At 51.5% G+C, this 15299-nt stretch overlaps 1 protein-coding gene across 4 annotated transcripts in view; it reads left to right on the top strand.

The window, feature by feature from the left end:
- Nucleotides 8987-15299, top strand: part of RPTOR (regulatory associated protein of MTOR complex 1) — a 282724-nt gene continuing 276411 nt past the window's right edge. For 3 of the 4 annotated variants that reach the window (XM_021066495.1, XM_021066493.1, XM_021066492.1), the window contains exon 1: nt 8987-10225. In XM_021066495.1, coding sequence (XP_020922154.1) covers nt 10064-10225 — 162 coding nt within the window. In that variant the 5' untranslated portion in view covers nt 8987-10063. The remainder of the gene's footprint in view (nt 10226-15299) is intronic. The other variant, XM_021066497.1, reaches the window with a different exon arrangement.

Here is a 15299-nt window from a genome sequence, read left to right as displayed (position 1 = left end):
AGCCCTGGTCCCCACGACCGCGAGCTTCTCTAGGAACAAGCACTCTGCAGATGTTAAGGTGGCGTAGGCCCGCCCTTGATCCAATACCGTTCGTGTCCTTGTAAGGAGAGGCGACACGCAGACAGACACGGGAAGGACACTCCGTAGTGACAGGCACGGGGTTAGGGTAAGCTGAGAGACACCAGGGACTGCAGGGGACATCAGACGCTAACGGGCAGGAGACCGATTTTCTCCTGGAGCCTTTGGAGGGAGCTGCTCCCTGTTGGCGCCTGGACTGCAGACTTCTGGCCTCTGCGGCCGTGAGACCACAAAGCCCTGTTGTTTTACGCCCTCCCGGTGTGGCCCTTTGTTACGACAGCCCCAGGAAACCAGCACAGCCTTTCTTTGGCTTTCATTTCCAGGTCGGAATCTGACAGCGCCTTACTTGGCAAGTTTCTTCCCATGGCCTCCTGGCACATGGACCACATCTCCCAGTCTCCCTTGCGGTCGGCCATGGCACGTGACTGATTTTGGCCAGTGGGATGCAGTCAGAAGGGACGCCCCCAGGCCTGGCCAGTAGCAACCTGGGCTCCCCTCTCGGTCAGTCCTCTGCCTGGGAGCAGACACCAAGCCTAGGACCCCGAGTCCTACCAGACAGACAGAGTCTGTGCCCCCGGGTCATCCTAAACACCTGTACGGAGCTCCCTGTTGTGTGGGTGAGCACTGGCCTTCTGCTGAGACTGGAGGGGTCAGCATTTAGCCCAGCTTGACTAGGAGAAGGAGGGAATCAGAGATGGATGAAAGCCAAGATTCAGAGGCCAGGATGCTCCTACGCCCAATTTTACTCGCTTCCGGCTTCAAAATAAAGTCGCTTTTCTTTTCCTATTAGGTCTGCGTGGCCCCACGTCTTTGTCCTTGGACTCTTTGGGCAGCCACTCTTGTTGGGGTGGTGGTGGAGGTTTCTCAGCCACTCCCCAGGTCTGGCCTTCCCCACTGCTTCTTACTCTGTCCAAGGGGTCAGCCGGAGTGTAGGCAGACAGGATAGGGGTTCTGGGAGGAAGAGAACCAGGTGTGCCTTTCCTGAAAAGAAAAGCCTTTTATTTTTTGCTTTTTAGGACCACATGTGCAGCATATGGAAGTTCCCAGGCTAGGGATTGAATTGGAGACGTGGCTGCCGGCCTACACCACAGCCACAGCAACGTGGGATCCGAGCCGCGTCTGCTACCTACACTGCAGCTCACAGCAACGCTGGATCCTTAAGCCAATGAGTGAGGCCAGCGGTTGAACCTGCTTCCTTATGGACGCTAGTCGGGTTTATTACTGCTGAGCCACAGCGGGAACTCCAAGGGAGCCCCTTTTAGGCCCAGGCCATCTTGTGATATAAGCCTGGCCTCAGTGCTCTTGCTGACAGAGGAAGAGATCGCAGCAGTTAATGATTCTGAGGGAAGGGAAAGGTAAGAACGAGCGACCATTGCCAGGCCAGGGAAATGCCCATTCTGGAAACAATCAAGCAAATTTTGCTGCACGAGGATCTCTTGGGGCCTTAAAGGCCTGCTGCCCAGGCTTCACCCTCGCCTGTAGCCCAGTTTGGGAACCTGCTGGTTGGAATTCTGGTTCTGCCACTTGTTAGCTGTGTAGCCTTAGCAAGTTTGGTTTGTTTGTTTGTTTGTTTGTTTGTCTTTTTAGGGCTGCACCCTTGGGATATGGAGGTTCCCAGGCTAGGGGTCTAATCCGAGCTACAGGGGCCGGCCTATACCACAGCCACAGCAATGCGGGTACCCGAGCCGCGTCTGCTACCTACACTGCAGCTCACGGCAACCCTAGATCCTTAACCCACTGAGTGAGGCCAGGGATCGAACCCACAACCTCATGATTCCTAGACGGATTTGTTTCTGCTGCGCCACGACGGGAACTCCTCTTCTTTATTTTCAAATAATGTTTCAGGGAGTTCCCATCGTGGCTCAGCGGTAACCAACCCAACTAGTATCCATGAGGATGTGGGTTCGATCCCTAGCCTTGTGGGTTATGGATCCTGTGTTGCTGTGGCTGTGGTGTAGGCCAGCAGCTGTAGCTCTGATTCGACCCTGGTGGGAACTTCCATATACGGAGGGGGCAGCCCTAAAAAAAAAAAAAAAGACCAAAGTAATGTTTCAGGATAATGTGATTTTTAATAAAAAAAAGCAAATAGAAATTGAAATATATATATGCCAGAAAGAAAAGGTAGAAAGGAGATAGATATTACTCTGGGCTCTGGACTGATGGGTAACTTTTATTTTTTTCTTCATTCATTTTGACATTTTCCCAATTTTCTCCAGCGAGTATTTATTGCTTTTTTTTTTTTTTTTTTTTTTTTTTTTTTGTCTTTTTGGGGCCACACCCGTGGCATATGGAGATTCCCAGGATAGGAGTCAAATTGGAGCTACAGCCACTGGCCTACACCACAGCCGCAGCAACGTGGGATCCGAACCACGTCTGTGATCTACACCACAGCTCAAGGCAACGCCGGATTCTTAACCCACTGAGCAAGGCCAGGGATCGAACCCGTGTCTTAGTGGATGCTAGTTGGGTTCGTTAACCACTGAGCCACAACGGGAACTCCTGCTTTTATTTTTTAATTTAAGAAAAATTGTCAAGGTGCTGTGTGATACTGTGTAAAATGTCAAATAACACTTCTGGTTGTAGTGCAGGGAGGGGGGAGGTCCCTGCCCCCCCCAACGTCCCATGTCACCCCCCCACCCTCCCCCCCAGCAGATGGAACATGTGTTGGGCTGTTTCTTCTTCCATTCGATTCAGCCTTTCCTCATAGCATGTGTACAGTGTCCTTCTTTACTTTTTATTGATTCATTTGCTTTAAATGAATTCTTTTTTTCTTTTTTCCTTTTCTGGTCTCCCCCTGGCACATGGCGCTCCAGGGCCAGGGGTCAGATCCCAGCCACAGTTTTGACCCACGCCGCAGCTGTGGAAGCGTCGGATCTGTAACCCACTGTGGTGGCCGGGGAGGGAACCTTCCTCCCAGCGCTCCAGAGACACGGCTGATCCTGTCGCACCAAGGCAGGAAGTCCTTTTCCTTTTTTCTTTACTTTTACAAAATCGTTTTAGGGTCTGACCACTGATATCTCCCGTAAGAAGTGAATATCACGCTCCTGCATCTCCCTCCCACTCCAAGTGCAAGGTTTTCATTTAGAAAAAACAATTTATTTAAAAAAAAGGAAATCCAGAGTTCCCGTCGTGGCTCAGTGGTTAACGAATCCGACGAGGAACCATGAGGTTGCAGGTTCGATCCCTGGCCTTGCTCAGTGGGTTATGGATGCGGCGTTGCTGTGGGCTGTGGTGTAGGTCACAGATGTGGCTCGGATCCCGCGTCGCTGTGGCTGTGGCGTGGGCCAGCGGCTACAGCTCCGAATGGACCCCTAGCCTGGGAACCTCCATATGTCTCGGGAGCGGCCCTAGCAAAGGCAAATAAATAAATAAGTAAATAGATAAAAGAGGAAATCCGCGTTCGAGGCTCAGGCGCCCGTGCTGTTTTCCATGAAGACTTTTTAATCAATCTAGACGGAATTTATTCTTCTAGCGGTTTGTTAACAAAACCTGCCTTTGTCAACTGCTTACTGGCACCAGCTGATTGGATGTTTATAACATCTCTAGGAAATAGAAATACTGGTTTCCCTATTTTATATGTGAGATTGGCGCTGAGGTGCCTTGAGCCCCTCTCCCGGGGTCCCAGGACACGGAAATGCCAGAGCAGGGATTTGAACCTAGGTCTGTGTGAGTCCCAGGGGCCTGAGGAGGCTCTGGTCTCCCAGGTCCTGGCCTTAGACGCGCTGGTTGGATGCTCGCCCAGCCCTGGCCAGCAGAGAGATGTCGAGAAAGCTCTCTAATCGTTCTGTGTCTCGATTTCCTTGCTGGTAACATGGATCTGAAACAGGAGCCTTCGAGGGGCTATTAGGAGGATTAAAGGAGTTAATTCTCATGAAAAAGGCTTGGCTCTCCACAAACACTCACCATCAGGATTATAATATTTTAGTTACTGGCACATTCTCTAATCCCCCCTATTAAAGGCAGAGGCAAGGCTGGGTTTGCCCTGGCTCCTCCAGGACCTGCTGTGCGCTGAGGAGATGTGAATATTACATAAAATACCAAGTGGGGAGTTTCAAAAGAGACGGTGGTTATATCATATGTACTTTCATAAAGGTAGAATCTTATTGTAGGCAATACGATTCAAATAAAAGGTTATAAAACTCAGTTTGCTTATTTTTTATTGGATAACAAATTTTCTCAATACCATCAAGGCTTTCTTCTTTTGTTTGGAAACGCTCCCCCTGCCCTGGGCATGGACCACATCTCAGTGATGCTACCTCCTGGGCTCTGGGGGGCAGGGAGGAGGGCATTCACACTCACGAGCACGTGACCTGGGAAAGCCTGGCTTTCGTCCCTTCTCCCCAGAGGCCCTAGACGGTGGTGTCTGGCCGGCCAGGCTTGGAGCCCGATTCACCAGGTGTCCAGAGGGTTGGCTCAGGGCGCCCCCGCAGGGGCCCACGCCTGGTGGGGTCTGGGCCTGGGGCACATGTGCTTCCAACTCCATTGCCCCTCAGCTTGCTCCACATTCTAGGTCCCCAGCCCCTCTTCATCAGTGACACACAACGGCTCCCAGAGGCTGAAGGAAAGGGTTGGGATGAGGGATCCCCTGGGTCCCCTTCCTTTGGGGTCTCCTTCTCAGCTGGCTCCTCGGGGCTGAGGCTGTGCAAAAAGTCTCAGTTCGGAAAGAAGCAGTGCGGATACTGCGTGAACTTGATTCAGTAAGACGCTCCTTTTTCCACGGTCCCAGGCTCTTCTGGGGTCACCCCTTTCTGAACATGAAATAGCGCTGTCGTTTATGTCTGCTTCTCAAAACCTTACTTGCTCAATGTAAAATATCTGTAAATAAAAGAGAGGCACACCATGTGGGGACCATGCCCACAAGAGTATTTCTGGATGGGGGGGGCAGACAGGGAGGCAGGCTCTTTGGAGCTCTTGGCCTGCGGGTGCTGTTCGCTGCCTTTCTCCTCTCTTCTCACGTCACTGTCGGCAGAACATCGGACCTGCCGCGGCGGGTGGCTTGGATTCTGCTACAAACAGAGTCATGATGCTCAGACAAAAAGCGAAGTATTTTATGTCTATTTTGGTTTCTTTTAAGCTAAGCACCAATGTCTCTGGAAAGGACAGGAGCTGGCCCGTCTCCCTGCGTGGAAAACAATAGCTCAGCGTCGCACCTGGTTTTCTCGAGTTGCCGGACCTCCGGGCTCGCTCCTGATTCTTGATGACAAAACACATTCCGTGCCCTTGATTGATTTCGCGGAGAAACGGCAAGACTGGGGGATGGACCGCAGCCGGTCCTGCCTGCAGATGGAATGCCTCGGCTCTGCTGGTCTTGTGTGTTGAGAAAAGATTGGCCAGCGGCTGAGCTGGGCGGCTGTGAAAACCCGGCCAGCTTGGCTCTTCCTGGACAGCATGCCACGTGACCCTCCTCCCTCCTCGTCCTCCCTGCACCACCCCAGACCTACCCCAACTTTTTGTTTTTGTTTTTTTTTTTGTCTTTTGTCTTTTGCTTTTTAGGGCCACACCCGCAGCATATGGAGGTTCCCAGGCTAGGGGTCCAGTCGGAGCTGGAGCCGCCGACCTACACCACAGCCATAGCAACGCGGGATCCGAGCCGCATCTGCGACCTACACCACAGCTCACGGCAACACTGGATCTTTAACCCACTGAGCAAGGCCAGGGATCGAACCCACGTCCTCATGGATGGTAGTGGGGTTCACTAACCACTGAGCCAGGGCGGTAACTTCTACCCCTGACTTCTGTGGTAGCTGACCTACATACTCAAGGGGTCTATATTCATCCTCTGCTCGCTTTGCCGTATCTTTGGCTCTGGTTGCCCGGTGGCCCAGTGTTAGGCTGGAAGGGGTCTTCTGGTCGACCTTCACCTTGTAAGACAAAGTCTCCCTGTTCCAGGTGGGAAGGTCAAAGGCTTTTCTGCTGTTTCACCTCAAAGCTGGGCCTCAGAGCCCCTCCTTTCTCCTGCTTCCTCATCGGCAGCCTGCCCCCCCGCCCCGCACCCTCCCCCACCGGCATAGCTTGGGTCAGACCAAGGTTCAAGTTTTGGGAGATTTTTAGAACTTGTTTTCATGATTAAAGTCTCTTATTTAGGGGCTCTGCGGAAAGCAGGAGACGTCCTTGCTGGTGAAGAATTGGTGACATTGGGAATTGGAGCTGCAGGCCCAAGTGGCCGGCTCATCACACGCCGGGGGAATGAAATCACCCAGGTGAGAAATGTTGGCCCTGGAATTTCCAGCCTGTCATTAGTCACAGACACTCACTGCCTTGCAGAGGCCTGGAGCCACACTTCCACCTGCGTATCTAGGACCCGAACAGAGTGGCTCATGACACACGGAAATGAGGTTTCTTTCAAATGGCAGCATGCTGAGAAATGATTCAAGCCCCTTCTTGAGACTTCAGGTTGGGAGCTGGGCTTTCACCAGCCCCCTTAATGGTTTTTATGTGACTCACTGAATTTTGACCCTGAAACGTCCTGTGGGTCACCTTCGTCAAGCTTCTCTTGACTCTGATGTGGAGAGTGAGGCCAGAGGGCAGAGGCTCCGGCGATGTCTGCCGGAGTGGCTGACGGGCCGGGCACAGAGTCCAGGACATGGACCCCCAAAGGCCTCTTGGTTCTGGGGTCACCTTCGTAAAACAGTAGAGGGTGTGTTTTGCTAGGTGGTTTGGGGGAGTCCTGTTCTGATGTATTAGCTGGAAGATTGGGTAGTTGCCTCCTTTACTCAGTACAGATGCTTATGGAGGGCTGGAAATGGGTCAGTGGGGAGCAAGTGCCTCGTACCCTTGGGGCGAATCCTGTCCATAGCTCCACATCTGGCTGATTTTAAGTTATCCTCAGGGTTCCCTGATTTAAAAAATGCAGATCCTGAAACCCTGCCCTCCTCCTCCTCATGATGCGTAGCTCTGGATGGGACCAGGCGTCTTTATTTTAAAGTATTTTCCCAGGTGACTCTGACAACCTGTCAAGTTCGGGGTTGATGGGCTCCTTTCACCTTCGCTTAGACGAAGGAAGTGGATTTCTCAGGGTGACTCACTTTCTAGGTGGGGAATCGGAGTCTCACACAGATGAAGTGCCTTTCCACAGGGCTACTTAGGAAAGAATGGGCTTGATGCTGCTGCTTTTCTGTGGCTGTGGCTGCCGGTGAGAGTGCCCAGTGACCCTGGCCTTCACCGTTGCCTGTGGCAGGTGACCATCAGCAGCCGCAGTTATACTGCTGCCTTGAGGCGACACCCTGCCGTTCTGAAGCCTCTGCTGGTGACTGTGGGGGATATTTTATGAACACAGGTCAGAGCAAGGAAAGGAAGATGTTAACCTCCATCTGTGTTTTGGTCAGTTTGCCCTGAGTTTTAATGGGAGAATTGGGCTTTTTGCGCTGTAATAACTGAATGCATATTTAGAATGCTAAACGAGAAAAGCCAAGCATTTCTGTGAAACGTCTGCTGTATGCTAGGTGAGAATAATCTGGGATTGCACTATTTACTCGGATGTTGAAAGGAACACAAATGCCATCAGGATTTTTTTTTTTTGGCCATGCCCGTGGCATGAGGAAGTTCCTGGGCCGGGGGTTGAACCTCAGCCCCAGCAGGGACAACACCAAGTCTTTAACTGCTGGGCCACCCGAGAACTCCTGCCATCAGTATTTTGAGATGGACTGCCATAGGGTGTCAAAGCCCTAGGAAACCACACTGAAAAAAAAGAGTATCTTCTAGAGCCCAGCCTGAAGTTTTAGATGAGTAAAGCTCATGGGGCTGCTAGATTTCACTCTAGCGAGAGACCCATCACTGCTGGCATTGTATTGGGTGCTCACTGCATACTAGATGCTTACATAGGTTAATTTATCCTTTAGGGTGGGTTTCTTTTGTTTTTGTTGTTATTTGTTTTTTGAGGGCCACACTTGTGGTATATAGGAGTTCCCAGGCTGGTAGTCGAATAAGAGCTGCAGCTGCCGGCCTATGCCACAGCCAAAGCCACAGCAACGGCACCTCAGGACCTGAGCCCCATCGGTGACCTACACCACAGCTCACGGCAATGCCGGATCCTTAACCCACTGAGCGAGGCCAGGGATCCGACCCATATCCTCATGAATACTGGTTGGGTTCTTAACCCGCTGAGCCACAAGGGGAACTCCTAAGATGGGTATTCTTAACCCAGTTTTACAGCTGAGGAAGCTGAGACTGAGTCGTTAACGGACTGACCAAGGTCACGGAGATGGAGAGATGCAGCCGAGATGCAGCTTCAGGTGGTCTGACCTCAGGGTGAAACGAAGAGGGGAGTTGAGTTTCTCAGGCCCTTACCAGCTTTATGCACCGGTTGCACATGTGTCTCCCTATATACTACGTTTACTGAAGGCAGCCTGCATGCTGCTTGGGACACAGTTCTCCACACATGGTGAATAGACAGTGTTTACCAAATAGAACAATAAAGTAACACAGGAGGGCTGCCATGCATAGAAATCTGTAGCTTTTGGAGTTCCTGTCGTGGCTCAGTGGTTAACGAATCCGACTAGGAACCATGAGGTTGCGGGTTCGATCCCTGGCCTTGCTCAGTGGGTTAAGGATCCAGTGTTGCCGTGAGCTGTGGTGTAGGTTGCAGACACAGCTCGGATCCCACGTTGCTGTGGCTGTGGTGTAGGCCAGTGGCCACAGCTCTGATTCGACCCCTAGCCTGGGAACCTGCATATGCCGCGGGTTCGGCCCTGGAAAAGACAAAAAAGAAAAGAAAAATCTGTAGCTTTTAGTTGTTTGCACATGAAACTATATCAAGGAATAAACCACTCAGAAAATACATTTTTTTTCACTTAGTGTCCCCTGAAAAAAATAAAATCTGATCGCTACTGTGGCGGATACTACAACTCCCCACCCCAAACACGATCTTCTTTTGTAATATTATCAAAAGCCTTGCAGCTTTTTCACAATCTGGAAGAAACAAGGGGTCGATTCCTTTAATTTCAGAAGCATGTAGGTCCATTTGTAATAATAAAAAGCTTTTTTTCCAAAATTAATTAACAGAGTTTCATTTATAGGACTGACTTCGATATGACGCATCTCTTGAACGAATGGCAATAAACTCTGGCAAACTGAATCGTGGTAACCATAGTAACGGGGGGGGAACCCTCTCGCAGTTTCCTGGGACGCACGGGCCGGAACGCTCTGAGGACATTTGGCCTGTTAGGCACGCCGTAGTCGCGCTGCATGCTGGGCCTCGGCAATATGGCGTCCTCCTTGATGTGCTGATGAGCGGAGTTTCACTGTAGCTTCAAACCAGAGGGCAAAAGTCCCGAGACCCAATAAGCCCACATTACGCATTTTTCTCCACGGCTCCGTGTCGCCCGTTTCTAAGGACTCGTTCTCAGGGAGGAGAGGGCCACGGGGCCGGAGGCCAGGACCAGCCAGGCCGCGCGGACTCGGGGCTGAGGAGCCGGCTGCGGGCGAGCACGATGGGCCGGTCCTGGCTCTGGTTGCAGCAGCTCCGGCGAGTGCGGGACCCGCAAGGCTGAGAGTGGCTGCAGGAGACCCGAAGCTCTCTGAACCTCTTCCCCTCGGCCGGAGACCTCAGCCCGGTCGGCGACCCGGCACCAAGAGCGGGCGGCCTGCCTGTCCTCGGATCGGCTGAGGCGTTGGAGGCCGAGGGCAGGGTCATCGTGAGGCCTGGAGTCTCGCACGCCTTTGACAGCTCCGCTCGCAGCCCCCCGGGAACCGACAGCCGCGGAAGCAGCCGGTGGCTTGGGATCTGGGCCGCCTGTGTCTGTGCGGAGCTCCTTGGGTTCCCTCATTTCCCACCGCTCTTCCCACGCCTCCGACTTCCCGCGCAGAGTTAGAGAAGGATCGCAGACTTTTTGCCTGAGTGAGGGTCTCCGCACACTCACTATCCGTTTCATTTTCTACTCCTCCCTCTTCTGTGTATTCGTTCGCCAATTCTGGTACACACTGGTTTTCAAGGCTGGAGGTTCTCGAGCGCTTGCTGCCCAGGACTCCCCCACCCCCTCCCCCAGTGATGGAGTCCGAGATGCTGCAGTCGCCCCTCCTGGGACTCGGGGAGGACGATGAGGCCGACCTTACAGACTGGAACCTGCCTTTGGCTTTTATGAAAAAGAGGCACTGTGAGAAAATTGAAGGCTCCAAGTCCTTAGCTCAGAGCTGGAGAATGAAGGATCGGGTAAGTGGATCGCGCCTGCGCCCCTTGGACCTTGGTAGTTTTTTTCAGGGAAGTTAGTTTAGAGCCAGAGGAGTGTCCTTGGGAAAGCGGCGGTATTTTTTCCCAGCTGTGTGTTTCAAGTCAACCAAAAAGCACAAACCATTTCAGACTCTGGGTCTTGGCTGTAAGTGGAAAAGGCTGTTTCGGTTCGCAGTTATTCCCTGGAGAGTTAATTCGGTACAAACTAAGTTCTAATTCAGACAGTCCAAGTTAAGTATGTTAGAAAACCCAGCATTGTCACATGCCCCTTGATATACTTGGCACTGTTAACACTTAGAGGAAAAACAGCTTGGGACATAATATTTGTACCCACGTGGTTAGTCTACTTTTGTGGCTAATTTACTTTTTCGGTCCAAGCTAGGGCAAGTGCAGAAGTCCAGTATCGTATGCTAGGAAACAAGGTTACTGGCAAATGTTCAGGTGGTAACAAGTTCATGCGTAGTTATTTCAAAGTTACGGTGAACTCCATCATAGCCTTCTAAACAGCTTTCTGGAATCCAGACTGTCCTCCTTTTGTGTGGTGTCTTGTTACTGTTACTTGGAGACGGAATTTCTCTAATAGTGCAGTTGGAGTATGACGGGGTGAAACGGGGGTTTAGGTTTTAGGGGGTCTTCGTGGTGCTGGGATGTGGATAGCAACTCACAAGCAGCTTACAGTAAAGGAAACAATTTTGTTAAATCTGACCTTAATTTGGAGAACTATTTTCCTGGTCTCCAGAGCAGAAGGATGGGACTCTCTCATCTGTACGTGCTTAGAATTTGTCTCTTTGTGTTTCGTTTTCTCCTTCTTTAAGACTCTTTGTTTCTTTGAACATTTTGGTATAAGAGAGGTATTTGGTGTTATCATGTAATGTGGTTGCTCTGGGCTTATGAAGATGTTTATATAAGATTGTTGTTTTTAGTAGGTGATGTTGAACATATATGCGCTTATCCTCATGGTCATTCTAGGTGGTCAGTCACTAGTAACTGGTGCTTCAGGTATTACCTGGCTTCTCTTTAAAAGGTTAGGAAAATTTGATTGATACAAAAGCAGTCTAAGGAGTAAAAGAGTTGGTCACTGGAAGAGAATGTATAGAGTCTGTCTTATGGATATGTTTCATACTAAATAGATAGTTCAGAGCTTTCATGGTTGCAAAGCATATCTCAAAAAATATATTTTAAAAGTAACTGCATGGAGTTCTCTGGTGTCTCAGTGGGTTGAGGTTCTGGGGTAGTCATTGCTATGGATCGAGGGATCGAGTTGCTGCTGTGGCATAGGTTTGATCCCCAGTCCTGGAACTTCTGCATGCTGCAGGCATGGCCAAAAAAAAAAAAAAAAAAAACAACGTAATTCTGTGGTCATCTTTTTTCTCCTGTTTGGAGGCCCTTCCTTTTTTTTTTTTTTTTTTTCCCTTTTGACATGTAGTTCCCTTGGCTACCTTAAACCCTTGGTCAAACTGTTCAAAACTGCTTAATGGATATATTTTTTATTTTTTAAAAATGTTTTTTGTTTGTTTGTTTGTCTTTTTAGGGCCACACCCATGGCACATGGAGGTTCCCAGACTAGGGGTTGAATCGGAGCTGTAGCTGCCAGCCTACACCACAGCCCCAGTAACATGGGATCCCAGCTGCATCTGTGACCTACACCACAGCTCATGGCAACACCGTATCTTTAACTCACTGAGCAAGGCCAGGGGTCGAACTCGTGTCTTCATGGATACTAGTCGGGTTCATTAGCCACTGAGCCATGACGGGAACTCCTTAATGGATCTATTTTTGACCTTTTAATTAAAACAGTAATTTGTGAATGATCAACATTCCCTGATAAAATCTTCAAAAGTTATTAAGTGGGAGAAAAATTGTGCGAGTCGGAGTAATTACTGAGATTCTGACTTAGAGCCAGGAGAGAAAATTTGCTGTATTCGGCCATTAAAGTTGTTTGATAAAGAAGACCAGCAGCTAGCACTTGCGGTTAAGTCTGTGGGAGCTGGGCGTCGCAGCAGAGCTGCCCCGTGTCTCCTTCCCTGGTTCGGCCCGAGGGGCCTTTGCAGCACATTTCGCAAATCCCGATGACACTCAGAGTTGGGAGGGAGCACGCATGAATGAAACGGGCCGGATAGAACGGGTGTAATGGCACAAGTGCATAGATAAGTGGCGGCTGAGGTTTGGCTCGCGTCTCCTTTTCTGGAGGGGGGCAACAGGGGGGCCTCTGAAGAACACACATTGCAGCTCAAGGGCAGTGGGGCTGACTGGGTCCGTTTCCCTTTCTCTCTCTTTTCTTTGAGACGCTGGAAACCCCTTTTCTTCCCTTTCAGTGTGAAGTTTTCCAGTTTTAAAATTCAGATGTTACAAAATGCGAAACAGTCCCTTGCGGGCCGGCTCTGGCCTGCGGGTTAGCCATGTGTCACTTCAAGGCTTTGGGATCGTGCGCACACAGGCACCCAGGCCAGGCTGCTTCCCTGCCCAGCACTCTCCTGTTTGAGGACACACACAGACCCCTTCTCCTGCTGGGCCACTGACTGCCCTAAATGCGGGCTGGGTCTTTCTTCCTGTGATTCCTGTACGTGTCCGTGTACCTTTACGGCATCCGTGTTGGTGGTTACTTACTGGAGTTGGTGAGGGTTCCTAAAATGGACACCTTCAGCAAAGTTGAGGGACGGCTCCAGGGAGTTCTGTCTGCTGGCATCTGGCCCTGGCAGAGCTGCAGCCCATGCCCTCCCTCAGTGGGAGTTCCCACAGTCTTGGTATTGAGTCATTCCTGCTTTCACATGCCACTGTTACTGCCTTTTAATTACAAAGTTGCTGTTTGTTTAATACTGTTACTATCAAATTAGCTTGTTGCTTGGTTAATTCTATGTGTGGCAAATATATGCATCAGTGGCATTTTTGACTTGCCATTTTCAAATAACTAGGCATATGAATTACAGTTCAAAACGAATCATTTGCAGACCTATGGCTAAAACAGGTGTGTGTATACCTGGCCCATTTGTATTTTGCTGTGATACTTTATAGTTCTCACAGCCCATTTTCTGGAAAGCCGGCCTGTGGGGATCATTGGTCTCAGATGGGTCTTTACCTTGCGTGTGTGGGATGGAACCAGGGAGGCTGGAGAGCTCTCGCTCTGGAAGAAAACCATTGACAGACACTCTGTACCTGCGCTGTAAAATGAGGAAGCCGTTCGCAAACCAGCCTCGAGACTTGGTCACCTGGCTTTGCGGCTCTGCTTGCAGAAACCACTGAGCAGGCTGAGTGGGTACGTGCAGCTGTGCACGGGCTCTCGGATGTTTACGTGGCCTCAGGAGCCCGCGTCCACAGGACGACTTCCTAACCCTCCCTGCTCCCGCCGTTCTCTTTGCATCCTTGCCTCCATCTGCTCTGGCTGGGCCCGTGCCGCCCGGGCTGCCCTCCCTCGCTTGTTGCTAAATCTAAATGTCCCTTCTCTGTCCTTCTCTCTTGACTTCCCTGCAGCCTTCCGGGGTGGCCCCCGCCCTCCTTCATGAAGCTTTTTCCTCATTTGCTTCCACGTCTTCCTGAAACTCCAGGCCTTCCTCTGAAGCCACTGACGGCTCCTCCTCGGACTCCTTTGCTGGTTGGCGGCGGAGGGGGGAGCACCCCGGAACTTGATCCTGGGCCGCTTTCTCTTCTGTGTGCCCGCTGCCAGCCGACCCCATCTAGTCCTGTGGTTTGACACGCTGCCTCCGCGCCGTGACTCCTGGTTGCCCGCTTTGCCTCGGCTTCGTCCGTCCCCACGCACTGCCATCACCGCCCATGCGGTGCACATCTAGAAATTCTCCCACTTATTTCCTCTTCCTCTCGTTGTACTGAGCCCGTCAACTTTGTCTTCAAAGGGTATCTTACATCTGCCCACCTCTGGGTCCACCACCGCGAGCCCAGTCCCGGCAGCTACCGTCTTTCACCTGGACGGTCGTGTCCTTGCATCAGCCCAGAATCAGGTCCTGAGCGGGCTCCCTGCGTCGGCTCTTGCCCTCACCGTGGTCAGAGGGTCTTTGTAGATCCGGTCCTGTTTCTTCCTTCCCAGGCCTCTTCACCGGCTCCCAGGGCTCGAAGTAGGATGCGAACTCCACCCCGCTTCGCCACGCTTCATGGTCTGGCCCTGCCTGCCTTTTCTGCTTCTCGGAGCGAAAGGCCTAGAATGCCCTTTGCCTGTCCGCTCCTTCTTGTCATTTGCACTTAGTGTCTGGGTCACCTCCTCAGAGACCCCAGTGAGCACATCCTTGGTCAGCCGTCACTCGAGATCACTCTCTATGTCTCTGCTGTTTTTCGTCATTACCCCCAGCCCCAGAAGGGCGTTGTCTGTCGTAAAGCAAGGACCTTAGCTCTGCTGGTGTAGAGGACAGCGCTTGGCATGCAGTAGCGATTCAGTGACAATGTAGTGAAACGACAGAATGAATCATTCACCGGGGACTTCCAGGTAGGTCATGTCTTTTAAGGCTCAGTAGCGCCGAGAGTTACTCAGGGGTCCGTATCTCTGTGATTGATGTGCAAACTGAGGCTTGGTTAAATGGCTGCCCTGAAGAGACGTAAGTTACCTTAAGTGGACCCGGAAACAAAGCCCAGGTAGGAAACAAACAAGCAGAAGTGTATCACCAAGTTTCGACTGGACACTCGGGCTGAGAGGCCCTGGGGTCTGAAACAAAATGTATGGTAAAGTGCCCTGGCGGCTCAGCGGGTTAAGGATCCGGCCTGTCACTGCCGTGGCTCGGATCACTGTGGCGGTGCAGGCTGGACCCCTGGCCCGGACGTGGCCAAAAAAAAAAGGAAAAAAAGAAAACTATGGGGAAAACATGACTCAGGTGGTGGAGCCGATAGAGAAACGGATCCGATGGTCAAGCAGCAGACGACCAGAACCCTGCTCGCTGGAGGCGGCCTGGCCGCGCCCACCGTGAGCTCACGGTGTGCTCCCGCTCCCTGTTCCCCGTCCTATCGGGGCCCAGAGGCCACACTGTTGCCATACTAATGCAAGACATTCGCTCGCTCTTGGCCTTTCCCCGTATGGACAGTTTGCACGGATGGTGCAGAGGTGAGATGGCTGGTG

The sequence above is a fragment of the Sus scrofa genome, chromosome 12 (genome assembly GCF_000003025.6).
Source record: "Sus scrofa isolate TJ Tabasco breed Duroc chromosome 12, Sscrofa11.1, whole genome shotgun sequence".
NCBI classification, from domain to species: domain Eukaryota; kingdom Metazoa; phylum Chordata; class Mammalia; order Artiodactyla; family Suidae; genus Sus; species Sus scrofa.
This window is presented reverse-complemented; position numbering and strand designations above follow the sequence as displayed.